At 38.0% G+C, this 23,331-nt stretch overlaps 1 protein-coding gene across 1 annotated transcript; it reads left to right on the top strand.

The window, feature by feature from the left end:
• The first annotated feature begins 11,498 nt into the window (after positions 1-11,498).
• On the top strand, positions 11,499-13,603 carry LOC142165747 (5-epi-aristolochene synthase-like). The gene is made up of 7 exons (XM_075224116.1): positions 11,499-11,517; positions 11,603-11,763; positions 11,875-12,133; positions 12,237-12,612; positions 12,689-12,907; positions 13,050-13,188; positions 13,340-13,603. Exons 1-7 carry the CDS (start codon positions 11,499-11,501, stop codon positions 13,577-13,579), a joined length of 1,413 nt encoding a protein of 470 aa, XP_075080217.1. The 3' UTR covers positions 13,580-13,603.
• Positions 13,604-23,331: the final 9,728 nt, after the last annotated feature.

A 23,331-nucleotide genomic window follows, 5' to 3' on the forward strand; every position in this document is an offset into this window, starting at 1 on the left:
GGAAAGACCATATGTTCATGTACCCCATATACTTACCTATAAATCCGCCCCTGTGTGTGTGAAAAACAAGTATAAACAAAATTAGATACTATATATTTAGAACTCTTCCTCGACTCAAGATCCATGAGTCTAAATTATGGATTGGCCACTAAATTTAATATGAGACTTGGGGTGTGTTTGGTATAACGGAAAATGTTTTCTGTAAAAAATATTTTCCGGAAAAATATTTTTTGGAAAACAAGTAGTAATCTTGTTTATTTTCCGGTGTTTGGTACGTAAATTAAAGAAAATAACTTCTCAAGAGTATTCATAAATTATTTAGATACAGTAAACATGAAGTCATAAACTTTCGAACTAACAATCTTCCGAACCCACAAATTTCATTAACTTTCAAACTGCTAAACTTTCGAATCCGCGAACTTTCAAACCCGTAAACTAATTGTTAAACCTGTAAACTTCCAAACACATAAACCTCCGAACTCATAAATTTGGAACTTGTAAAATTTCGAACCAGTAAACCGAAAGATGAAAAAACTAAAACTGAAAATATACAAAAAAAATATTTTTCCCTGAGGGGGTGGGGGTGCTGATGAAAAAAAAAACAGAAATTTGAAGAAAAAACCTTTTTGGAGAGAGAGAGTGGGGTGGGTGGGTCTGTGGGGGTATGGGTTGGTGAGGGTGGGGAAGATTGAGAAGGAGTTTTGGAAAATGTTTTTCCTTGTCTTGATAAGGAAAATGAGTTAATAAAGAAATGTTTTCCAAAATATTTAAGCCAACCAAACATGGAAAAATTGGAAAATATTTTCTGGAAAATGTTTTCCTTCGTACCAAACACACCTTTGGTCTTGTTTGCAATCCAACAAAAGAGTATCGTCTATTACCCAACCGCTATTACAATGTATATGACATAGTCTGGGGGTATAATCTTATCTTAATTCCTTCAGAGTCACCTCATTATTCTGTGTATTAAGCGTTTGACTTATGATTGTAATGGACGTGCTTGGGCTCTTTCAATCAGAACGTGAATACACATGCATCCGGGGGCAAGTCATGGACAAATGAGGATTCAGAAGTCACGAACACCATCTGCAGTAAAGCCTCAGTCAACTTCAAGTTCCACTACCTTGGGGCCTGCTTAAGTCCATAGAGGGATTTTTGCAGTTTGCAGACCTTCTGAGACTCCTCCTGTCTAGCAAACCCTTCAGGAATGTGCATATAGGCTTCCTCTTGAAGTTCTCCATTGAGAAAAGCATTATGAACATCCATCTGATAGAGACACCAGTGACTTGATGCTGCAAGTACTATAATGGACCTCACAGTGACCATCTTGGCTATTGGGGAGAATGTTTTTGTGTAATCCAGACCCTCCTTTTTGACTGTATCCTTTTGCAACCAACCTGGCCTTATATCTTTGCACTTCACATGATGCTCTATACTTTACCTTAAAGATCCATTTGCATCCAATTGGCACTTTTTCTGGTGGCAAATCTACAGTTGTCCATGTGTGGTTGTCCTCTAAAGCTGCAATCTCAAGTTGCATAGCTTTTATCCACTTTGGATCAACAACAGCCTCTCTGAAGGTTTGTGGCTCTGTCACAGATGAAAAAGTTGTGAAAGCTTTCAGAAAATGAGGAGTCACATGGTTATAGGAAACATATGATGAAAGGGGGATAAGCCTTAGAACTTTGTCACATAATCTTTCAATCACAGTGGAGGTTTACTGTGTCTGATTGATCTTTTGAGATTATGTGTGTCTGAAGCATCTGTGGAGTCATAGACTACTGGTGGTGGATGTGGTGCTTCAGAATTACCAGGGACACCAAGCAGGTCAGGTAGTTGTTCTTCAGCTTCTTCTGGAACTGGTATCTCCGCCTAGGATGAAGTTGTGGGATTTGGTGCTTCAATAGCAGCTAAAGTATGGTTTGTTGGAATAGAGGAGCTAGGATGAGGCTGAGATAATGTTGGGGACAGGAGGTCCAAGACCGGAAATAAAGGAGTGCTTGAGCTTCTCATGTCCTTGAATGGAAAGATGGCTTCATGAAATACTATATTCCTACTTACAAAGAATGACTTAGAATGTAGATTATATAAAACATATCCCTTTTGTGTTGGAGAACATCCCATGAGTACAGATGGTATTGCTCTGGAGGAGAACTTGTCATGTATATTATGACTGGTTGCATAGCTCAAACAACCAAACACTCTTAAATGATTCAAGGAAGGAGGGTGCAAGTAAAGCTTTTGAAAAGGTTATTTGTATCCAATGACTTTGGAAGGAAGCCTGTTGAGTAAGTACACAACAGTGTTGACACACTCTCCCCAAAACCTCAAAGGTATTGATGCTTGAAATCTGAGTGATCTGGCCATGTCTAAGATTGTCCTATGCCTTCTCTCAACAATACCATTTTATTGAGGAGTGTACACACAAGTACTCTGATGATCGATGCCTAGTTTCAGTAATAAACTTGTGAACTCAGTATTTAAAACTCACATCCATTGTCTGTTCTAAGTGTTTTCACTTGAGTAGAAAAAAAATTATGTACTTTGGCCAAAACATTTCTCAGCACTATCAATGTGTCTGACTTGGAGTGAATCAGAAATATCCAAGTGTATCTTATGAGTCATCTACAATGGTCACAAAATATCTTTTTGTCATCATAGCTAGTACTCCATAGGGACCCCAAATATCACAATAAATCAATTCGAAAGCAGATTTTGACATTGTATTACTCAATGAAAAAGGCAGTCTTATTTATTTAGCTAGAGGACAAACAATACAAGGATGATGCTCACCCTGTTCTAGATGTCTGAGTACATCATGCCTTTTTATTAAATCAAGCGGTGCATGTCCTAACCTTCTATGCCAAAGTGAACTAGTAAGAGAAGAACGACTACTAGCAGTACAACACTGTTATTTTCTACACTTTTAATCCCTGTCAGTGCTGAACCTTGTTGTGTAAAATTCTTCGTCAGCACATATAGTCCATGATCCTCCTTACCAATCGCTTTCACCTGACCACTCCAAAGTTCCTGGAAGATACAGAAGTCAGGAAAGAATAAGGCTGAACACTGCAGCTCCTTTGTCAGCTTAGACACAGACAATATGTTGTATTTAAATTCTGGGATATACAGTAAATTAGTAGTTGCATGATCTGTTGGTACTGTTCCTGTGTAAAGAATGAAGCTGATGGTTGTGCCATAGAGGTACCAACATATATAGGAGAATTCCTTCCTTGTCGCTATGGCTAGAGTGGAGGTGGTGGAGCAGGTTTGCTCACATAGTTTCCTGCTGTTGAGTTAGCAACAAAATTACAGGTATAGTTTGCATAACTACCTAAATTACTTCCCTTCCTTTTGAATTAAAATTTAGTGGATAACCAATCAGTTTGAATACTACGAAGAATATTAAAACGTAACAAGAATTCATCCTCCAAAAGGTTCCATCAAAACTCTAGATAATAGATTAGCAACTCATAATAGTATGTAAAACTACAATACTAAAAGTCATAACCAACAATGAAAACTAGGAAGAAGAAGGGGAAAAACTCGTGGTTGAATCTTCCTCCTTGCTCCTAACATGTTCTCGCCTCCCCGGGTGTTTTTTTACCCTAAAGTAGTGTCTCCCCTTCAAAAGGACATTTTATGATATATTTATATCAATTAGGGTTGATGTGGGGTGTCCTTGATATCTCCTAATTCCAAAAGGACACACTGAGTCGCGTGCTAGAGTTGGTGCAATGCACGACTTCTAGCACGGTCCCAACTATTTTTCCTCTTCTTTGTTCCTCTCGCGTGCCAGGTCCAGTGCCAACCTCCATACTTCGCTGTTTATTGTTCATTTCCTAGGCCATTTCGCGCCTACCTTCATGTAATGCACCAATTGTAGCACGCTCCCAAGTCTTGCATCTCTACGCTTTTTGCATCAAATCATCCAGTTCTTGCCAACTTCCATCCAAATTCACTCCTACACACAATAAACATATAATGAGCATATTATATATTTATAAATATGTAATCTGTCACGACTCACACAAGAAATTATATGCAAACATGCTAAAAAATGCATTTTTCATCAATTATCACTACCCCACACTTAAACTCTTGCTCGTACTCGAGCAACTTAAAATTAAACACATGGAAAGTAACTCAATTCCAAAACAAACTTAAGCATCATAGCAATGAAAATGGTTTATATTAATGCTTAGAACCCAACATAAGGGCTATTGGCATCTTTTCTCATTTTTAGACCAGTGCCAAGACTATTTAAAATATTTGGGTGACTGATCTAACATTTTAACCTCAAAAATTGACTCCACTACATTCCATACTATAACTTGCTTCTTGTGCCAACTCAAAAACCAAGCACTTTGCTAATCCTTTGCAAATCATGTGCCCTCACCAGCAAACCATAGAGAGAAATAGTCTACACACTCAACCATAAGTTCAAGTATAATCTAAGGACTCAAATATTGAAAAAATTCACTCGCTCTCACAATAAAACTCGTATGCCTCACAAGTTCGTACGATAGGCTTTCCCGTATTGTAAGACTTAACTAATTTAAGCTTTTAAAATCTAGGATCAAGTAGGAATTTATAGGTTGTAATGTAGGCCAAGGGACGAGTAGGATATATATAGAAAAATAGTGACTAACCCTCCTAAGCACTTTAGTACATCACACTTCACTTTTAAGCACATTTCTTGTCATGACCAATTCAACATCTTGCTGTGAACCATACACAATTAAGCCATTCTTGATTAAGCACGTCAAAATATAGATACTCACTGGCCCAAACAAAGATACAGGAGGTGCCATTCATTTTTTATGTATTTATCATTTTTTTCACTCTGCTTAATTTGGTATTTGTGGTGAGTAAGGCTTTTAAATACAAGTGCACCTTGTCGGCCTTTCTATGGTTCCGCTAAAAAGCTACTCAATCTCTTTCTTTACTCTTTGAGCAACTTAAGTGCCTTCAGAGGTAAAGGGTAAATAAGATACGATTTAGAACAAAATAGTGGTTGGCTTGTAATGTTAGTGCCAAAGAAAAAGGTCTATAGGCTCAAAAAGGCTGACTACGGATAATGTTATCACTGATTGGCAAATAGGCTCAAGGGTCAATCAAAGAAATGCCTATATCATTTCCTCAACTCACAAGACTTAATCATTTCGCTTCGACTCACACACGGGGCAAGTTCTAGACTAACAAGGGATGACACATAGTACAACCAAAATCTCACCTCACAAAATGCACATGACTTACTCAGGAGGGCTCAAACCCGGCTCTCAAGTTAAAGCAACTAGCGCAGTAATCATATAATCCAAACACTAGGAAGTAACAACAAGAGTCAATAAACGAGTCCAAGCGTCAAAAGGAAGTCACACATATTCTCAAGGCATATAGTCACAATAATCAAGAAGAAGATACTCAGCACAAATACTCCACCTTTAAGCCCCAACATAAAATATGTCAAAAAACAAAGATACTTAAGTTCTTCCTATTTCATTATCAGTTGAAAAAAAATTATTTTTTTTGGTATTTTTCTTTAGACTTTAAACATTCAAGAAAACTGTCTAGGAAGTCCATCAAAGGGAAAAATCCAAAACCTTTTAAAAATTCTACCTACAGAAAAAAACTACTACCCGATTCAAAGAGTCATCCCTTAAGAAAGAATTGTGGCCATAAGAAAAACCAAGAGGTATTATTTCTACCTAATTGTTATTTTTATTTTTATTATTTTTAACACACATAAAATAATACAACTAAAATAGCATAGGAAATCACACAAATAATCTCTTCACTACCCCACACTTGTCCTCGAGCAACTTAAAATTAAGCACTTGGCAAGTAACCCAATTCCAAAACAAACTCAAGCATCATAGCAATGACAATGGTTTATATCAATGCTTAGAACCCAACATAAGGGCTATTGACATCTTTCCTCATTTTTAGACTAGTGCCAAGACTATTTAAAATGTTTATGTGACTCTTCTAACAACTTAACATCAAAAATTGACCCCACTACATTCCATATGATAACTTGCTTCTTGTGCCAACTCAAAAACCAAGGATGTTGCCAATCCTTTGCAAATCATGTGCCCTCACCAGCAAACCACAGAGAGAAATAGTCCACACACTCAAATATAAGCTCAAGTATAATATAAGAACTCAAATATTGAAAATATTCACTCGTTCTCACAATAAAACTCAATATGCCTCACAAGTTCGTACCATAGGCTTGCCCGTAATGTAAGACTTGAATAATTTAAGCTTGCAAAATCTTGGATCAAGTATGAATTTATAGGCTGTATATATAGGCAAGGGACGAGTAGGATATATATAGAAAAATAGTGACTAGCCCTCTTAAGCACTTTAGTTCATCATAATTCACTTTTAAGCACATCTTCTTGTCATGAGCAATTCAACGCCTTGCTGTGAACCATACACAATTAAGCCATTCTTCATTAATAACATCAAAATATAGATACTTACTAGCCCAAACAAAGATATGGGATGTGTCATTTATTTTTTTTCACTCTCCTTAATTTGGTATTTGTGGCGAGTAAGGCTTTTAAATACAAGTGCACCTCGTCGGCCTTTCTATGGTTCCACTAAAAAGCTACCCAATCTCTTTCTTTACTCTTTCAACGACTTAAGGGCTTTGGGAGGTAAATGGTACACAAGATACGATTTAGAACAAAATAGAGGCTGGCTTGTAATGTTAGTTCCAAAGAAAAAGATCTATAGGCTCAAAAAGGCTGACTACGGATAATGTTATCACTGATTGGAAAATAGGCTCAAGGGTCAATCAAAGAAATGCCTATATCATTTCCTCAACTCACAAGACTTAATCATTTCGCTTCGACTCACACACGGGGCAAGTTCTAGACTAACAAGGGATGACACATAGTACAATCAAAATCTCACCTCACAAAATACACATGACTTACTCAGGAGGGCTCAAACCCGACTTTCAAGTTAAAGCAACTAGCGCAGTAATCATATAATCCAACACTAGGAAGTAAAAATAGGAGTCAATAAATGAGTCCAAGAGTAAAAAAGAAGTCACACATATACTCAAGGCGTACAGTCACAATAATAAAGAAGAAGATACTCAGCACAAATGCTCCACCTCTAAACCCCAACATAAAATATGTCAAAAAACATAGATGCTCAAGTTCTTCCCATTCCATTATCAGTTGAAAAAAAAGAAAAAAAAATTCTTTTTGTATTTTTCTTTAGACTTTAAATCCTCAAGAAAACCGTCTAGGAAGTCAATCATAGAAAAAAGTTCAAAACCTTTTAAAAATTCTACTACAAAAAAAAAAAAAATACTACCCGGTTCAAAGATTCATCCCTTGGGAAAGAACTGTGGCCATAAGAAAGACTAAGAGGAACTATTTCTCCCCAATTATTATTATTATTTTTATTTTTATTATTTTCAACACACATAAAATAATACAACTAAAATAGCATAGGAAATCACACAAACAGTCTCTTCACTACCCCATATTTAAATTCTTGCTCGTTCTCGAGCAACTTAAAATTAAGCACATAGCAAGTAACCCAATTCCAAAACAAACTCAAGTATCATAGCAATGGCAATGGTTTATATCAACGCTTAGAACCCAATATAAGGGCTATTGACATCTTTCCTCATTTTTAGACCATTGCCAAGACTATTTAAAATATTTATGTGACTCTTCTAATATCTTAACCTTAAAAATTGACTCCTCTACGTTCCATACTATAACTTGCTTCTTGTGCCAACTCAAAAACTAAGAACTTCTCCAATCCTTTGCAAATCATGTGCCCTCACCATCAAACCATAGAGAGAAATAGTCCACACACTTAAATATAAGTTCAAGTATAATCTAAGGACTCAAATATTGTAAAACTTCACTAGCTCTCACAATAAAACTTGTATGCCTCACAAGTTAGCACCATAGTCTTGCCCACAGTGTAAGACTCGACTAATTTAAGCTTGAAAAATTTAGGATCAAGTAGGACTTTATAGGTTGTAATGTAGGCTAAGTAACAAGTAGGATATATATATACCCTTCTAAGAACTTTAGTATATCACACTTCACTTTTAAGCACATCTTCTTTTCATGACCAATTCAATGTCTTGCTATGAACCATACACAATTAAGCCATTCTTCATTAAGCACATCAAAATATAGATACACACTAGCCCAAACAAAGATATGGGAGGTGCAATTCATTTTTTATTTTTTATTTTTTCTTTCTTTCTTTTTTACTCTCCTTAATTTGGTATTTGTGGCGAGTAAAGCTCTTAAATACAAGTGCACCTTTTTCGGCCTTTCTATGGTTCCACTAAAAAGCTACCCAAGTTTTTTCTTTACTCTTTCAGCGACTTAAGTGCTTTCGGAGGTAAAAGGTAAACAAGATACAATTTAGAATAAAATAGAGGATGGCTTGTAATGTTAGTGCCAAAGAAAAAGGGCTATAGGCTTAAGAGGACTAACTACGGATAATGTTATCACTGGTAGGCAAATAGGCTCAAGGGTCAATCAAAAAAATGCCTATATCATTTCCTCAACTCACAAGACTTAATCTTTTTTGCTTCGACTCACACACGGGGAAAGTTCTAGACTAATAAGGGATGATACAAAGTACAACCAAAATCTCACCTCACACAATGCACATGATTTAGTTAGGACAGCTCAGACCCGACTCTCGAGTTAAAGCAACTAGCACAGTCATTATATAATCCAAACACTAGAAAGTAACAATAGAAGTCAATAAATGAGTCCAAGCGTCAAAAGAAAGTCACACATATTCTTGAGGCGTATAGTCGCAATAATCAAGAAGAAGATACGCAACACAAATGCTCTACCTCTAAGCCCCAACATAAAACATGTCAAAAAGCATAGATACTCAAGTTCTTCCAATTCCATTATCAGTTGAAAAAAACTAAAATCTTTTTGTATTTTTCTTTACACTTTAAACCCTCAAGAAAACTGTCTAGGAAGTCAATCGTAGGGAAAAGTCCAAAACCTTTTAAAAATTCTACCTACAAAAAAAACTACTACGCAGTTCAAAGAGTCATCCATTGGAAAAGAACCGTAGCCATAAGAAAGCCCAAGAGGGATTATTTCTAGATAATTATTATTTTTATATTTATTTTTATTATTTTCAACACACATAAAATAATACAACTAAAATAGCATAGAAAATCACACAAACAGTCTCTTCACCACACACTTAAAATTGTGCATTGTCCCCAATGCACACCCAAAAATACAAGAGGGTAAAAGAAACTCCCTAGTAGGCCAAAGGCCGAAGCATTAGCAGCTCAGTGAGTACTCAGACTTCTCCCAGACATGACCCTTGTGCGGGCACCCCACACTTAGTTCTAACCATCTATCTTGTTGTGTCATCCTTTCAATAGCTTTTGGTTCCCATGCTCCTAAAAAATAAAAAATGACACTATAAAAATAATACAAATAAAAAGACTAGAAATAAAAGAAAGCGGTAAAGTTGGATTGCCTCCCAACAAGGGTTTAATTTAACGTCGTGGCACGACGTGAACCACTGTTTGCCTCCACCTCGAGCTTATAAATTGGACCCCTAATTTGGCTTCAAGTTTGCATTTATTCACCAGGGGTAGTGGAATAAATCTTGTTGTCCCAAATAACCACTGTACTATTCTATACTTCTTTGTCTTTAGATGAGGTACGTAATCCTGTCTTTCTCTCATGGAAAGTTCCAGAATGTAGGGACCTTGTTCCTCTTTCGTTGATTCCTCAATTGGTTCGGATAACTCTATTTTCATATCATCATCGAAACACAATGTGAAAAAATGCTTGGAGTGAGGACCAATGTGCACTCCAGGACTTTCAACATCCTCAATATTAGTGACACTAGAATCAACAAAATTTGTATCTTTACTATCCTTGGCTGACTCAAGTATCACGTCTTCAACATCGGAATCCTCAAGTTCTAGTTGGCTAGGTTGTTGGTATTCTACTCTAACCTCCTCCACCAGAGTGTTAACTGCTGACTCTAATTCATATTGTTTTCAGCTTCTATCCACTATATTGAATTTTGGAACATTCAAAGCTCTACCATTTGACTCACTTGAGCCTTCAAGTTGTGAATAGTTTCCTCTTGCCTTTGTACCCGTAATTGAGTGTTATTATTTTGTTCCACAAGGCACCTTAGCATATCCTTGATCTCTTTTAGATCAACATCCACAAGTTCTTTGTTCCTATTAACTTCACAAGTAAAAGTAGAACCATCGTAATAAGGGATGGGGGGAGGATAAGAAATATAATACAACCATAAAAGTAACCATATTGACTACCAAACATATCACATACATTCCAAACATAAGATTGAGTTAGTGCCCATAACTCACTCTCGAAAATATTTTGATAATTTTGCCATGTTTGGTTTCCTCCACAATATGCACAAGAAGGATCAAAAGTAGTATTACTAACATCAGAACTCACATAATTCCCAAGATTCCATGTCTCTCAAATCAAGAAATAAAAAAAATACAAATAAAACAAAATAAAAGTTCAAATTTGACACCAAGCAATATTTACAGCTACAACTACACCACTAGTTCCCCGGCAATAACGCCAAAATTTGATCGCGCCCAACTCTAGTCTTAAAAAGGATAAGCGATTGCTGCAAATATAATTCGGCCTAAGGGTCCGGAGTTGAATCCCACAGAGAACTAAGGTTTAGCTACAACTGTTTATTATCACCAAGAATACAATCTTTAACAATTCCTAAGTTATTGATGTTTTATACTTCAATACCACACAAGAGGGGGGGGGTGATTTGTGTGGTGACCAATTTTTTTCGATTAAACTGATTATGGAAGGACTTGGTTCTTTTAAGTGTTCCTTAACCTACTATTGCAGAAATAGTAAATGTGGAAAGTAAAGAACACAAGTATTTTACGTGGAAAACACCTGGCTCAAAAGGTGAAAAAACCACGACCTACTTTCCAGTAGGATTTTTCCAAACTCTCCACTAAAATCACTGCGCCAAAAATTACATTAACAAAAACTCTATTGTAAACCTAGGACTAACTCTAATCCCGTTGTACCACACAACCTCTAACTATTGCGACAACATCAAGTTAACTCTAACTTGAATACTCTGAGTACCTATTACAATTACCTCTAGATAAAGCTGAAAGGTAGACTCTGCATTAAAAGTTGAAATTTATGTCGCAACACTGACATAAGGTCTTATGAACAAATTAAAGTAATACTTAGAATTTTGATCGCATTAGTATTTGGTAGTTCCTTAGGTGTTTGCAAACAAAATAGGGTAGACAAATATATTGTAGGAATTACTTTTGCAAGGAAAATTTCGGCTTCTAATAGTAATTCCGATTCGGTAGCGAGCGATGCTACAGGCTAATTAACTTCTTTAAATAATACTATCCACTTAACCAAAAAAAAATTTAGACTTTAAATAATTAGGAAATCTGGATCAACAGACCCCAGACGCCAACAATGAATCAAAAGACTGCTGGTTGGTTGACTAGCTAGCCAGTATAAAGTCAAGTAAGGCAGCGAGGAAATGATTAAATTGTATTTACAATAAAAATATTAATTAGAGAATTGGCTGCGCTTTTCTCACCACTATATATATACTTCTCTCTTTTCTTCCATTTACAATAAAAATATTAATTATGAAGAAGAGATTGTTCGTCCCGTGGCCGACTTCTCCCCTAGTCTCTGGGGTGATCAGTTCCTTTCATTCTCCATTGACAATGAGGTAAATTACTAATTTTCTTTATATATAGGCAAGCATGGCTAATTTCTTCTTTATGTTTATTGAACAACATTATTTTTTCTAATTTCGTTTTTTAAAATACATTATAAATAGGTTGCTGAAAAGTATGCTCAAGAGATTGAACCATTGAAGGAACAGACAAGGAGTATGTTGTTAACAACCGGAAGAAAATTGGCTGACACATTGAACTTGATTGACATTATTGAACGCCTTGGCATATCCTACCACTTTGAGAAAGAAATTGATGAGATTTTGGATCAAATTTATAACCAAAACTCAAACTGCAATGATTTGTGCACTTCTGCACTTCAATTTCGATTGCTCAGGCAACATGGTTTCAACATCTCTCCGGGTAAGCTCATCATGAAGCACACCTTTAATATTGTTGTTAAAATTATTACCCATTTGTTGCAAGAAGGTTAATTAATCTTGAGCTTTCTTTCTTGAAATACCAGAAATTTTCAGCAAATTCCAAGATGAAAATGGCAAATTCAAGGAGTCTCTTGCTAGTGATGTCTTAGGATTATTAAACTTGTATGAAGCTTCACATGTAAGGACTCATGCTGACGATATCTTAGAAGACGCACTTGCTTTCTCCACTATCCATCTTGAATCTGCAGCTCCACATTTGATATCTCCACTTAGGGAGCAAGTGACACATGCCCTTGAGCAATGTTTGCACAAGGGCGTTCCTAGAGTCGAGACCCGATTCTTCATCTCATCAATCTATGAGAAGGAACAATCGAAAAATACTGTGTTACTTCGATTTTCCAAATTGGATTACAACATGCTCCAGATGTTGCACAAACAAGAACTTGCTGAAGTATCAAGGTGCGATAAATAAAAACGATGAACCCTTTTTGATTGATCATATCTCAAGTACTTATGTTAATTTGTTATGCTGCAGGTGGTGGAAAGATTTGGATTTCGTAACAACACTTCCATATGCTAGGGATCGAGTAGTTGAATGCTACTTTTGGGCATTAGGAGTTTATTTTGAGCCTCAATACTCTCAAGCTCGCGTCATGCTCGTTAAGACCATATCAATGATTTCCATTGTCGATGACACCTTTGATGCTTATGGTACAGTTAAAGAACTTGAGGCATACACAGAAGCCATACAAAGGTATGAACTTCATCAACTCACTTAATCCTTGATAGTAAATTGTCGGCGTGAAAATATTAAGACGATAACTTCTACTCATTATAGTTGCGCGCTAGCTCTTTCAAAAAGCATGAGTTCACCTTAATTTATTGTCATCCTACAGATGGGATATCAACGAAATTGATCGACTTCCTGATTACATGAAAATCAGTTATAAAGCTATTCTAGATCTTTACAAGGATTATGAAAAGGAATTGTCTAGTGCTGGAAGATCTCATATTGTCTGCCATGCAATAGAAAGAGTAAGTTTGAGCAACTTAACTATCGAAATACATTTTCTCGTTAATCCATTTCTCACTTTGTTTTACCTTGTGTACGTCTTTTAGTGATCAGAAACTTGATATACTTGAATCAGAATTTTAACACTTGAACATCTATGTTTTATATTCACAGATGAAAGAAGTAGTAAGAAATTATAATGTCGAGTCAACATGGTTTATTGAAGGATATATGCCACCTGTTTCTGAATATCTAAGCGAGCAGGGGCTGGGGTTTTGGTTTTCGCATTTGCGAGATCTGGGGTCGCATTTGCGATCCCCTCAGGTTCGCATTTGCGAAAGCAACATGAATGTGAAGACTTTGCATTTGCGAAGGATTTTTCGTATTTGCAGGGTTCGCAATTGCGAACCCTAGGTTGCAATTGTGACACCTGCGCCTGGTCAAAAGTTGAGTTAGACGGGATTTTCATCATTCTTTCAATTTTTCAACCCTAGAAACCTTAGAGGCGATTTTTTCAAAAACTCTTCTTTCCCAATTCATTAGTAAGTGATTCTAGCCTACTTTCTTTCGATTTCCCATTGCATTTCATAAAATTTCAACCTAAAATCTAGGATTTTCGTGGTAGAAATTGGGGATTTGGATAGAATTAGGAATTTTTGTAAAATTGGAATTTAGACCTCAAATTGAGGTCGGATTTAAAAACAAATTACATAACTGGGCTCGGGGGTGAATGGATAATCGGGTTTTGGTTCGAATTTCGGGTTTGGACCAAGCGAGACTAGAAGTTGATTTTGGATTGACTTTTCAATAATGACCTAATTTGAACCCCTTTCATTTGTGGGTAGATCCTTAGGCTTGTTTTGAATCGTTTGGTTATCAAATTACTAGATTTGATATCTTCATAGCAGAAAGGTGGTTGGTTTGTGGTCCTCGAAATAGTAACTCCTCTCCACAACATAAAGTCAAAAGACAATGGCAGACAACAACAAAACTGAGTTGGTTGATATAGATGCCCAAAAGCAATTGGTTGAACAGGACAATGGGTTGGTTGAAGAGGTGAGGATGTTAAGACAACACATGACGGACATGTATCAGGCCTGGATGACTGGGAAGGCACCACCCCCGCCACCACCTAGCTTCCTAAATGCTACCCTTACCCAAACACCGGTCACAGTGCCAGATGATCCCCCATACTCTCCAGATCCACTCGCTTATCATGTCTTTCCCAACCACCCTAGTAGCTCCATCACTCATCTTCCAATTACCTTTCCCAAAAATTTCCCTCCGGTCTTATCCACCATCCTCAACAATGAACACCCACTCAAAGCTCATGATGCCCAATATTACCCCTCAGAGGTTGCCCACAAGGTTCCCAACTCATACAAGCAGGGTCCGCGGGATGGGCCTCATGTTGTAAATGAAGAGTTCACAGGAAGAAAACGGCGAGATGGGATACCCAGGAGGCTGAAAGGCATAGAACAATCCTTAAAGAACAAACAAGGAAGGGGAGACCAGGGTAGCATGGCTTACAAAAAACTGTCTGTGTCCCCTGACGTTCGTTTGCCCGCGGGATTCAAAGTGCCAAGATTTAACTTGTATGATGGGAGTGGAGATTCGGTAGCCCATTTGAGGAATTATTGCAGTGAAATGAGAAGTGTTGGTGAGAAAGATGATTTGTTGATGGCGTACTTCAGTGAGAGCCTGACCGGGGCAGCTTTGGAATGGCATAATCGTCAAGATGTTGGTAAGTGGCCTACATTGGGCAACATGGCTCAAGATTTTGTTCGATACTTTCAATACAGATCAGGTATTACCCCAGACCGCTCCTCCCTATCTCAAATGGAAAAGAAACCCAAGAAAGGTTTTCGGGATTTTTGGCTTAGATGGAACGAACAAATTGCTCGGGATAGTCCTCCCATTGATAGAAAAGATGTTGGTGAGCCCCACCGACTATAGGGTCCAGTGGTCGTTCTTGCTAAACGCTTTCAGCCTCAATGTCGACCTCGTGGATATACTTGTAATCCTCCCTAAAGCTACGTCTCCCCACAGAACTCCCAAAGTCGTACATCACTTTCCCAGTACTATGTCCACAATGCACCACACCCCACAAGGCTCGCGATGGCCCACACCGCTTCCACAAATGTCTTACCCGCTCCCACGAGCCTGCCGAAAACCCCCTGGATCAGGTTTTCGGCCCAATCAAGCATTTAAGAATGAGAGGTTGCTGAAAAAAGAAAAGGCTTTCACCCCTATTGGAGAATCATATGCCAGTTTGTTCCAAAAGTTGAAGCAATTGGACATGTTGAAGCCGATTCATATAAAAATGTCAAACCCTCTGTCAAAGAAGTTTGATTTTTCTCAAAGGTGCGCATATTGCTAAGATGCCCCGGGGCATGACATAGGGATGTGTTGGAATCTGAAGAAAGCAATTCAGAAGCTTATTGATGCATGCGACATTGTCGTGCAAAATCCAGATGCAGCAGACACTGGCCAAAGTCCATCACCTGTGCATAATGAGACGCATATGGTGGGTATGGTTTAATTTGAAAAGGAATGTGAGAATTCGTCTGGAACCCTTGGAGGTCCACGTGCTACTAAGCTTTCAGCGTTATCAGGGGTTGATCTTAAGAACGAGCCGGCAAACGGAACCCAAAAGCAATTTGTTAAGAACAATGTGATGAAAACTTGTGGAGGTCCTAGTATTGCTGATGCAGAATTCAGTGGCTAAGATACCGCACTTGGTAATTGGAAAGACGCTCCATTTCTTGGTCAGTCGGAGATGAGCGTGGTGGTTTAGTTTGTTGTCATTTCTATTGTCGGGGTTATTGCACGGTTGTAATACAGATATCGTCTTGTGACTCAAATCCTTCTATCCTTTATTTTGTCTAGTTCCTCTAGTCGTATTATCTCACTTAGTGTTTTCTAGGTCTGTTTTAGGTTTGTAACCCCAGTCTAGTTTGTCTATTTTGTTGTCCCAACCCTTTCACCATCTGTCTAATGCAATTTTCTATTTTCTGTTATTTTTAGTCATTTTTGTTTAGTTCTCTTTTCCTTTTATAGTCCGTTTCCCTGTTGACTCTAGTGACATGACATGCACGCGTAATTCTCAGCCTGGCTTTAAAAGTCAGTTTAGTCACGAAGCAATGAAACAATGTGGAAGATGTAGGGACATTGAAGGGAAATAAGTGAAGGCATTTTGAGATCACTTCAAGCCCGAATCGTGTGAAACTGGGGCAGATAGAACATAAAATACACTATTGAAATTCATCATGCTGCATCGGGTGAAGATAACGGCAAGTTTGCTCTAAATTTGTAGGGGGACGTTCGTGGTAGTTAGAGTGAGAGTGTTGTCCAATGGTGCTTTGTATGTAACAGATGTAGAAGGCGAATGTGTGGATATGGTCATCAAGTCTGGCGTAATCAAAAGATGTTACAAATGTTTTCCGTGGTTTGTTTAATTGTGTTGTTTGTACTTGGCATGTTTTGAAGATTGAAATTATGAAGGCATTTTGTTCTGCTATATAAACACCTTATCATTCGTCACCCCTTTGAGCCTTGTTTATTTTCTTTTATACCCCTCTTTCGGAATCAGTAGCAAAGATCAGAAACACAAGCGTGAAAGATAAGTAAAGGAAAAGGAGAAAAGAAAAGAACGAAAAGGGAGAGAAGAAAAATGAAAATAAAAAAAAGGAAAAAAAAAAGAGAAAGAAAAGAATGAACAGAAAAAAAGAAGAAAAACAACAAAAAGAGAAAAAGAAAGCAAAAAAGAGAAAGAAAAGAAAGAGAAAAGAGAAAATCACAACAACAAAGTAATTCCTATGTCATGAACTACGTTCGACCTGATTCCTTTTAAGGATACGTAGGCAGCCTCACGGTTCGGTCTCATCAAAATAAAAATCCAAAAGTCCCTAAGCAAGAAACTGGGGCAGAAGTTGTGGTTGTTGTAAGAAATCTGATTCCGAAAGTTGTAATTTTGAACCCATGTGAATTGTTTTGAGCCTTTGATATCATTTCTTTTTAACCCTATCCAAAATCCCACGTTACGGTCCAAAGAAAGACCTCCTGATCAGTCTTCAAGAGATGCCAAGTCAAGCAAGGAGAGGTAATTCATTTCAGGGGTAACACTCTGGTCCAAGCAGAAAAATAATAAAAATGAGAGAGTCTTATTGGTGAAAACCCTCACGGGCATTGTAAGGCGACGATAAGTTGAGAGAAAGAACAGAATGAGAGAGGCTTGATGGTGAAAACCCTTCGGGCACTACAAGTCGAATAAGGATTGTGAATCAGATTGGATAATCAGAGCATTGAAGACCAGTTTCACGGTTCAGGGGTATAACAAGAGTTGAACATCATACTTGTTTGACAGATTAGGCCACTTAATCAACATGTGTATGTCATGGTCATTAGAGTTGGTATCCACATCTACTAGGTTTCTACTTTGTAGTTTTCTTGTTAAGAATCATCTCTTTCCTTTGTCCTTTACTCTATTCCTTTTGTCTTGTTTACTTCTTCTTCCTGAGTCCGTTTGGTCAGAATAAGTGAGAAATGACTTCAAAATTTGCCACCATCTATCCAATTGCACAAAACGGGATCTGGCCAGCACATCAAAGTGGCATTAGTCATAAAAGAACAACAAGTGCATTGAGCTGGTAATAATCAACATGCTTTGGGATCCTTGTGAAATACAAAGGCTTGGTACATATCAATTCATGAACAATGCAACAAGATGGAGGGTGTTAGGTGAATGAATCAAAGGTATTTTCGGTGAAACATAAAGGTTTGGTACATATCAATTCATGGACAATGCAACAAATGGAGGGTGTTAGGCGAATAGATTAAGGGTATTTTCTGTGATAAGATTGACTGAGAAAGTGGTAAACCAATAACAAGCAAGGTCTTCCAAGTGAAAATCAAAGTTATCATGGAAAGTGAAGGAGCAATAGACCTCAAGGCCAATACCAGTGGGTTAAGTCAGGAAAGAACAACATGCACATTGAGTGGACGGTAATTGACATGCTTTGGGATTCATGGGAGACACAAAGGTTGGTAAACGTCAGCTCATGAGTAATGCAACAGATAAAGGGTATTGGGTTTGAACGGAGAAGGGTGTATTTTCTATGATAAGGATGACAGAGAAAGTGGTTAGTCCATAAGCAAGCAAGGTCCTCGAGTGGAAATCAATTATCATGGGAAGTAAAGGAGCAATCTCCCTCAAAGTAAAGGCCACAAACCAACAACTACATTTTAAAATGACAAGATCTTTCTTTGATTGACACACGGGCAGAAAATTTTGTTTGTTTCGGAGAAACCCTCCGCAAGGAAAAGCAAGCACCAGACAGGTTTGACCGTAAACTCTCAGGACCTTCCTGGAAAATGTGGCCTAATTTAAAATTCAAAACAATCATGAGTAGCATAATATAGCATAAATGTACCACAAAGGAATATAAGTTGGTTTTAAAGTTTGCATGTTTAAGATAGGATATAATTAGGAGTTTTCAGGACCCTCCTGGATATTGGGATGTAGCTTTAGTACTTTCTTAGATAACAAGACTTAGCATAAGACGTACCTTTAGTAGATATAATTTAGCTTTAAAATTGTCATTTAACTAGGAGTTTTCAGGACCCTCCTGGATAATGGGGAGTAGTTTAAGACCTTCTTAGATAACAAGATGTAGCGGAAGTCATGCCTTTAAAAGATATAGCTTAGATTTAAAATTGTCGTTTAGTTAAGAGTTGTCAGGACCCCCCTGGATAATGGGACCTAACTTTCAAATTCGTAGTAATATGATTCAGTTAAACACTCACATATGTGCCCAGCTGCCAAACTGGGGCAGAAAATTTTCTTTGTATTGTATATTTCGTTGAAATCAGGTACCCGCCTGGAGAGCAGGGAATACACTTCAAATCAGCAGTCAGGAGCCTGCCTGGAGAGCAGGGAATACATTTCAAATCAGCAGTCAGGAGCCCGTCTGGAGAGCAGGGAATACATTTCAGTTCAGCAGTCAGGAGCCCGCCTGGAGAGAAGGGGATACATTTCAAATCAGCAGTCAGGAGCCCGCCTGGAGAGCAGAGAATACATTTCAAGTCAGCAATCAGGAGCCTACCTGGAGAACAAGGGAGTATAACTCAAGTTTTAGTTTTCAAGTTCTTAATGATATTTGGTAATGTGGTTCGTTTTACACTTACATATGTGCCCATATACCCAAACTGAGGCAGCATTTTTTTTGTTTTTGTCTATTTTGTTGAAGTCAGGAGCCCGCCTGGAGAGCAGAGAATACATTTCAAGTTCAGCAGTCAGGAGCCTGCCTGGAGAGCTGGGAATACATTTCAAGTCAGCAGTCAGGAGCCCGCTTGGAGAGCAGGGAATACATTTCAAGTCAGATATCAGGAGCCCGCCTGGAGAGCAGGGAATACATTCTAGTTCAGCAGTTAGGAGCCCGCCTGGAGAGCAGAGAATACATTTCAAGTCAACAATCAGGAGCCCGCCTGGAGATCAAGGGAGTACAATTCAAGTTTTAGCTTTCAAGTTCTTACTGTTATTTGGTAATGTGATCCGTTCTACACTTACATGTGTGCCCAGATACCCAAACGGGGGCAGAAAATTTTCTTTGTTTTTGTCTATTTTGTTGAATTTAGGAGCCCGCCTGGAGAGCAGGGAATACCTTTCAAGTTCAGCAGTTAGGAGCCCGCCTGGAGAGCATAGGAATACATTCAAGTTTGGCAGTCAGGAGCCCACCTGGAGAGCAAGGGAATACAATTCAAGTTCATGCAATCAAGCGCCCACCTGGAGAGCAAGGAAATACGTTCAAGTTCAGCAGTCAGGAGCTCACCTGGAGAGCAGGGGAATACAGTTCAACTTCAGCAGTCAGGCGTCCACTTGGAGAAAAGGAAAGCATCTCAAAGTACAATTCGAGTTCAGCAATCAGGTATCCACCTGGAGAAAGGGAAAGCAGCTCAAATTACAATTCAAGTCAGCAACAAAAGGAGCTCGCGGCAAAAATGCGAGTCAGCAGTCCGAGGTGATCAACAGAAGTTAGTCACAATAAAGAAAAGGGAGAAGGGCAAGAAGTTAATCCAAATGCAGAAGTTGATGGAGGATGTGAACTACTTAAGACATGGTGGAAGTCACAAGCACTACAGGTCCGGTCTTGACCCAAAAAGCTGAAGAAGAACGAGCTAGCACCTGTAGCTAACAAGCGCCAAGGTTCAAATCTAAAGTTTGCATGAAGAACCATTCAAGACTCAAGATCAAGCTTCAGAAGACTTATAGATAGAAATTTGGTAACTCGTAGTTGAAAGGCCTATTTAGTCTTTTTCATTTGATTTTTGATGTAATAACAAGAACTGCAGACCGGAACCTCGGCAAAACGGCACCTCGACCGGCTCTTCACCTCGGCATACTCCATCACCTCATTCACCTCTGAACTACACGTGGCCTAATTCCTTTATAGCCAAGGATATGTAGGCAGCTCATATACCAAGGCTCGGTCACATTCTCCTTTCTCTTAGTTTTAGTCTCTCCAAAATAAGGGTCGGGTCAAAAACCCTGTCTAGTCATTCTTTGTCTGAAAACTCTTCGCGTTTCCAGTCAAAGAGGGGCAGCTGTAGACATGTGATTTTTGACCCTCCCCAAGATTTTTCACATTTTTAGCGTAAAATATTTAATTTAGGCCTAATATAGCTATTTCAACTAATTTTTACTCCTTTACTTTATTTTATTACAAGAAAAATGAAAATCACAAAAAAAAATTCATAATTTTTAAAAGAAGAATAATATATAAAAATGGTACCCTATTTTTATCTTTATATAATTTCGAAAACACAAAAATAATTTCATATTTAGTTTAATTAATTAGGATTAGCTTTGGATTGTGTAGTATTTTTATCTTATTTTAAAAGGAGTCAATTAAGGTGTTGGATCATAATTTTAAGAGTTTTAGAACCCAGTTCTTGGCCCAAGTCGGATTAGTCCATTAAGCCCAAGGACCCTTCTAGACTCCTCTTTGGAATAAAAAACAAATAAAAAGACCCTAAGGACCTAATACACAAAAGACCTAGGAACTAATGGGCAAAATACACAAAAATATACCTAAACCTAGACTCTACCTATAAATTAATGCTTAAAAATCAAAAAAGGAGAAGGAGAACAAAAAACTGAAAAGGCTGAGTGCCACAGACCAAAAAGAGACCCCCCCGCGCGTTATCTTCTCCAAACGACCCTAGTTCTCTTCTATTGGAACAAAGCCAAAGACCCTCCCTATCATTCATCTCGAGAGAGCAGCCATGAACAAGGAATTTAACAAATAAAGACATAAAGCTTCAACACCCATATACCCAAACCCCGCCTCCAGCGAGCTTCTTCTTCACAAACCAATGACCCCCATCCCCATTCTTCATCTTCTCCAACGCCTAAGAATAGCAGCCATAGCCATCAACACAACCAAGAAAACCACCCTTTTCAGTTTGCAACCCGTGGAGTTTACTTTATTTGCCATTTCAAGCCATCTCTGTCATCAAGGTCTCAGTTTAAATCAGCCGAGTTCGAGTTTGCTGTGGAGATCGTGGTTTCAGTTTTCCGGTAGAGGTTCCGCTTACTCGGGAGATTCTGTTTTCATGCACTTCGTTGTTTAGAGGTTCTTTTCTTGGTTTTCACTTCCTTTCATGTGTATATTATGTTCTTGTCAATGTTTAAATGAAAGGTTTTGGATTTTTTATTTATTTATTTATTTATTTTAGTATGAAGATGCTTTAATGTGCTCTAATGGTGATTAATTTGATATACCTAAGGAAAGAAAAATATTTTGTAGGCAGATCAATACTTTCTTCCTTCTGATTGGATGTGTTTCCTATGTAAGATGTGTATGAGTAACAATTTTCTCAATTGTAATTGGTAAATTCATTGCACTCTGTACTATTGCAATTTTGAGTGCTTTAAAGCTTAACCATATTCTTCGAAGAAGCCCAAGGCTTTACCAAAAGCTGCCCGTCTCAAAGCTAATGGGTCCATACTTCTGTGCCGAGGAGCTTTGTCTTGTGAAGCCAGATGATTTTTTTTCTTTTAATAGCAACATTTACTAGAGGTTTTGACTCTTTCATTTGATTTCTGTTTTCAAAATATGCTCACACTTGCTATGTCATTATCTCCTTATGTGTAGTTTTGAACTGTAGGTAGGCCTTCACAGATAACTTTAGACTAATTTAGGAAAATAAATAATTTTCGAACATGCGTAGTTGCTTTAGGTGCGTATTTTAATAATTACCTTCCTAAATTCGGGTGCGCATCTATGTGACCCAAATTCAAATCTCAACAATGTTAGATAAAATATGTTGCGGACCAATGGGTGCATTTATGTGACGTGGTTCAAGACGTATTTTTGATAACGTTGAATTTTTCTTAAAGATTAATTGAACAAAGCGGTTATAAAAATTAAAATTGCACCATAGCCTAAAACATGTTCAAATCGGACAATAGGCCAATTATAACAGTTGAACGACCGTGCTAGAACCACGGAACTCGGGAATGCCTAACACCTTCTCCCGGGTTAACAAAATTCCTTACCCGAATTTCTGGTTCGCGGACTGTAATACAGAGTCAATTCTTTCCTCGATTCGGGATTTGAACCGGTGACTTGGGACACCATAAATCTCTCAAGTGGCGACTCTGAATCTTAAATAAAATAATCCCGTTTTGATTGTCACTTTTAGTTGGAAAAAAACTCCTTTATACTCCCTTTAGGGGGGTGTAGGTAAAAAAGGAGGTGTGACAACCCACATTGGGACAAAATCAGTTTAAGGGAAAAAGAATGCAACTTGTGCTTTCAGACCTAATAGGCACATACGCCTAGCTGAATACTTGCATATGTTAGTCCGTAATGTAACAAAATTAAAATGAACTTAAGTCCGTACCTTAGTAGTAGTATTGTTTTAGGTATGTCAAGTTCCAGTTGTTTGGTAGTTGTATATTGTTTCCAGGTTCGAGTTTATACGACCCTTTGGTGGTTATTTCGACAACTCGATACGGTCCTTCCTAATTCGGGTCCTATTTCCCTTTGTTTGGGATCCTGGTGTGTAGTGTTACCTATCTCAATACCAAGTCCCCGACTGGAAAATGTTGGAGGTTGGCTCTTCGGTTGTAGTACTTTCCTACTTGTTGCTTCTGGGCGGCC

This window comes from Nicotiana tabacum, chromosome 11 (genome assembly GCF_000715075.1).
Source record: "Nicotiana tabacum cultivar K326 chromosome 11, ASM71507v2, whole genome shotgun sequence".
Taxonomy (NCBI): Eukaryota; Viridiplantae; Streptophyta; class Magnoliopsida; order Solanales; family Solanaceae; genus Nicotiana; species Nicotiana tabacum.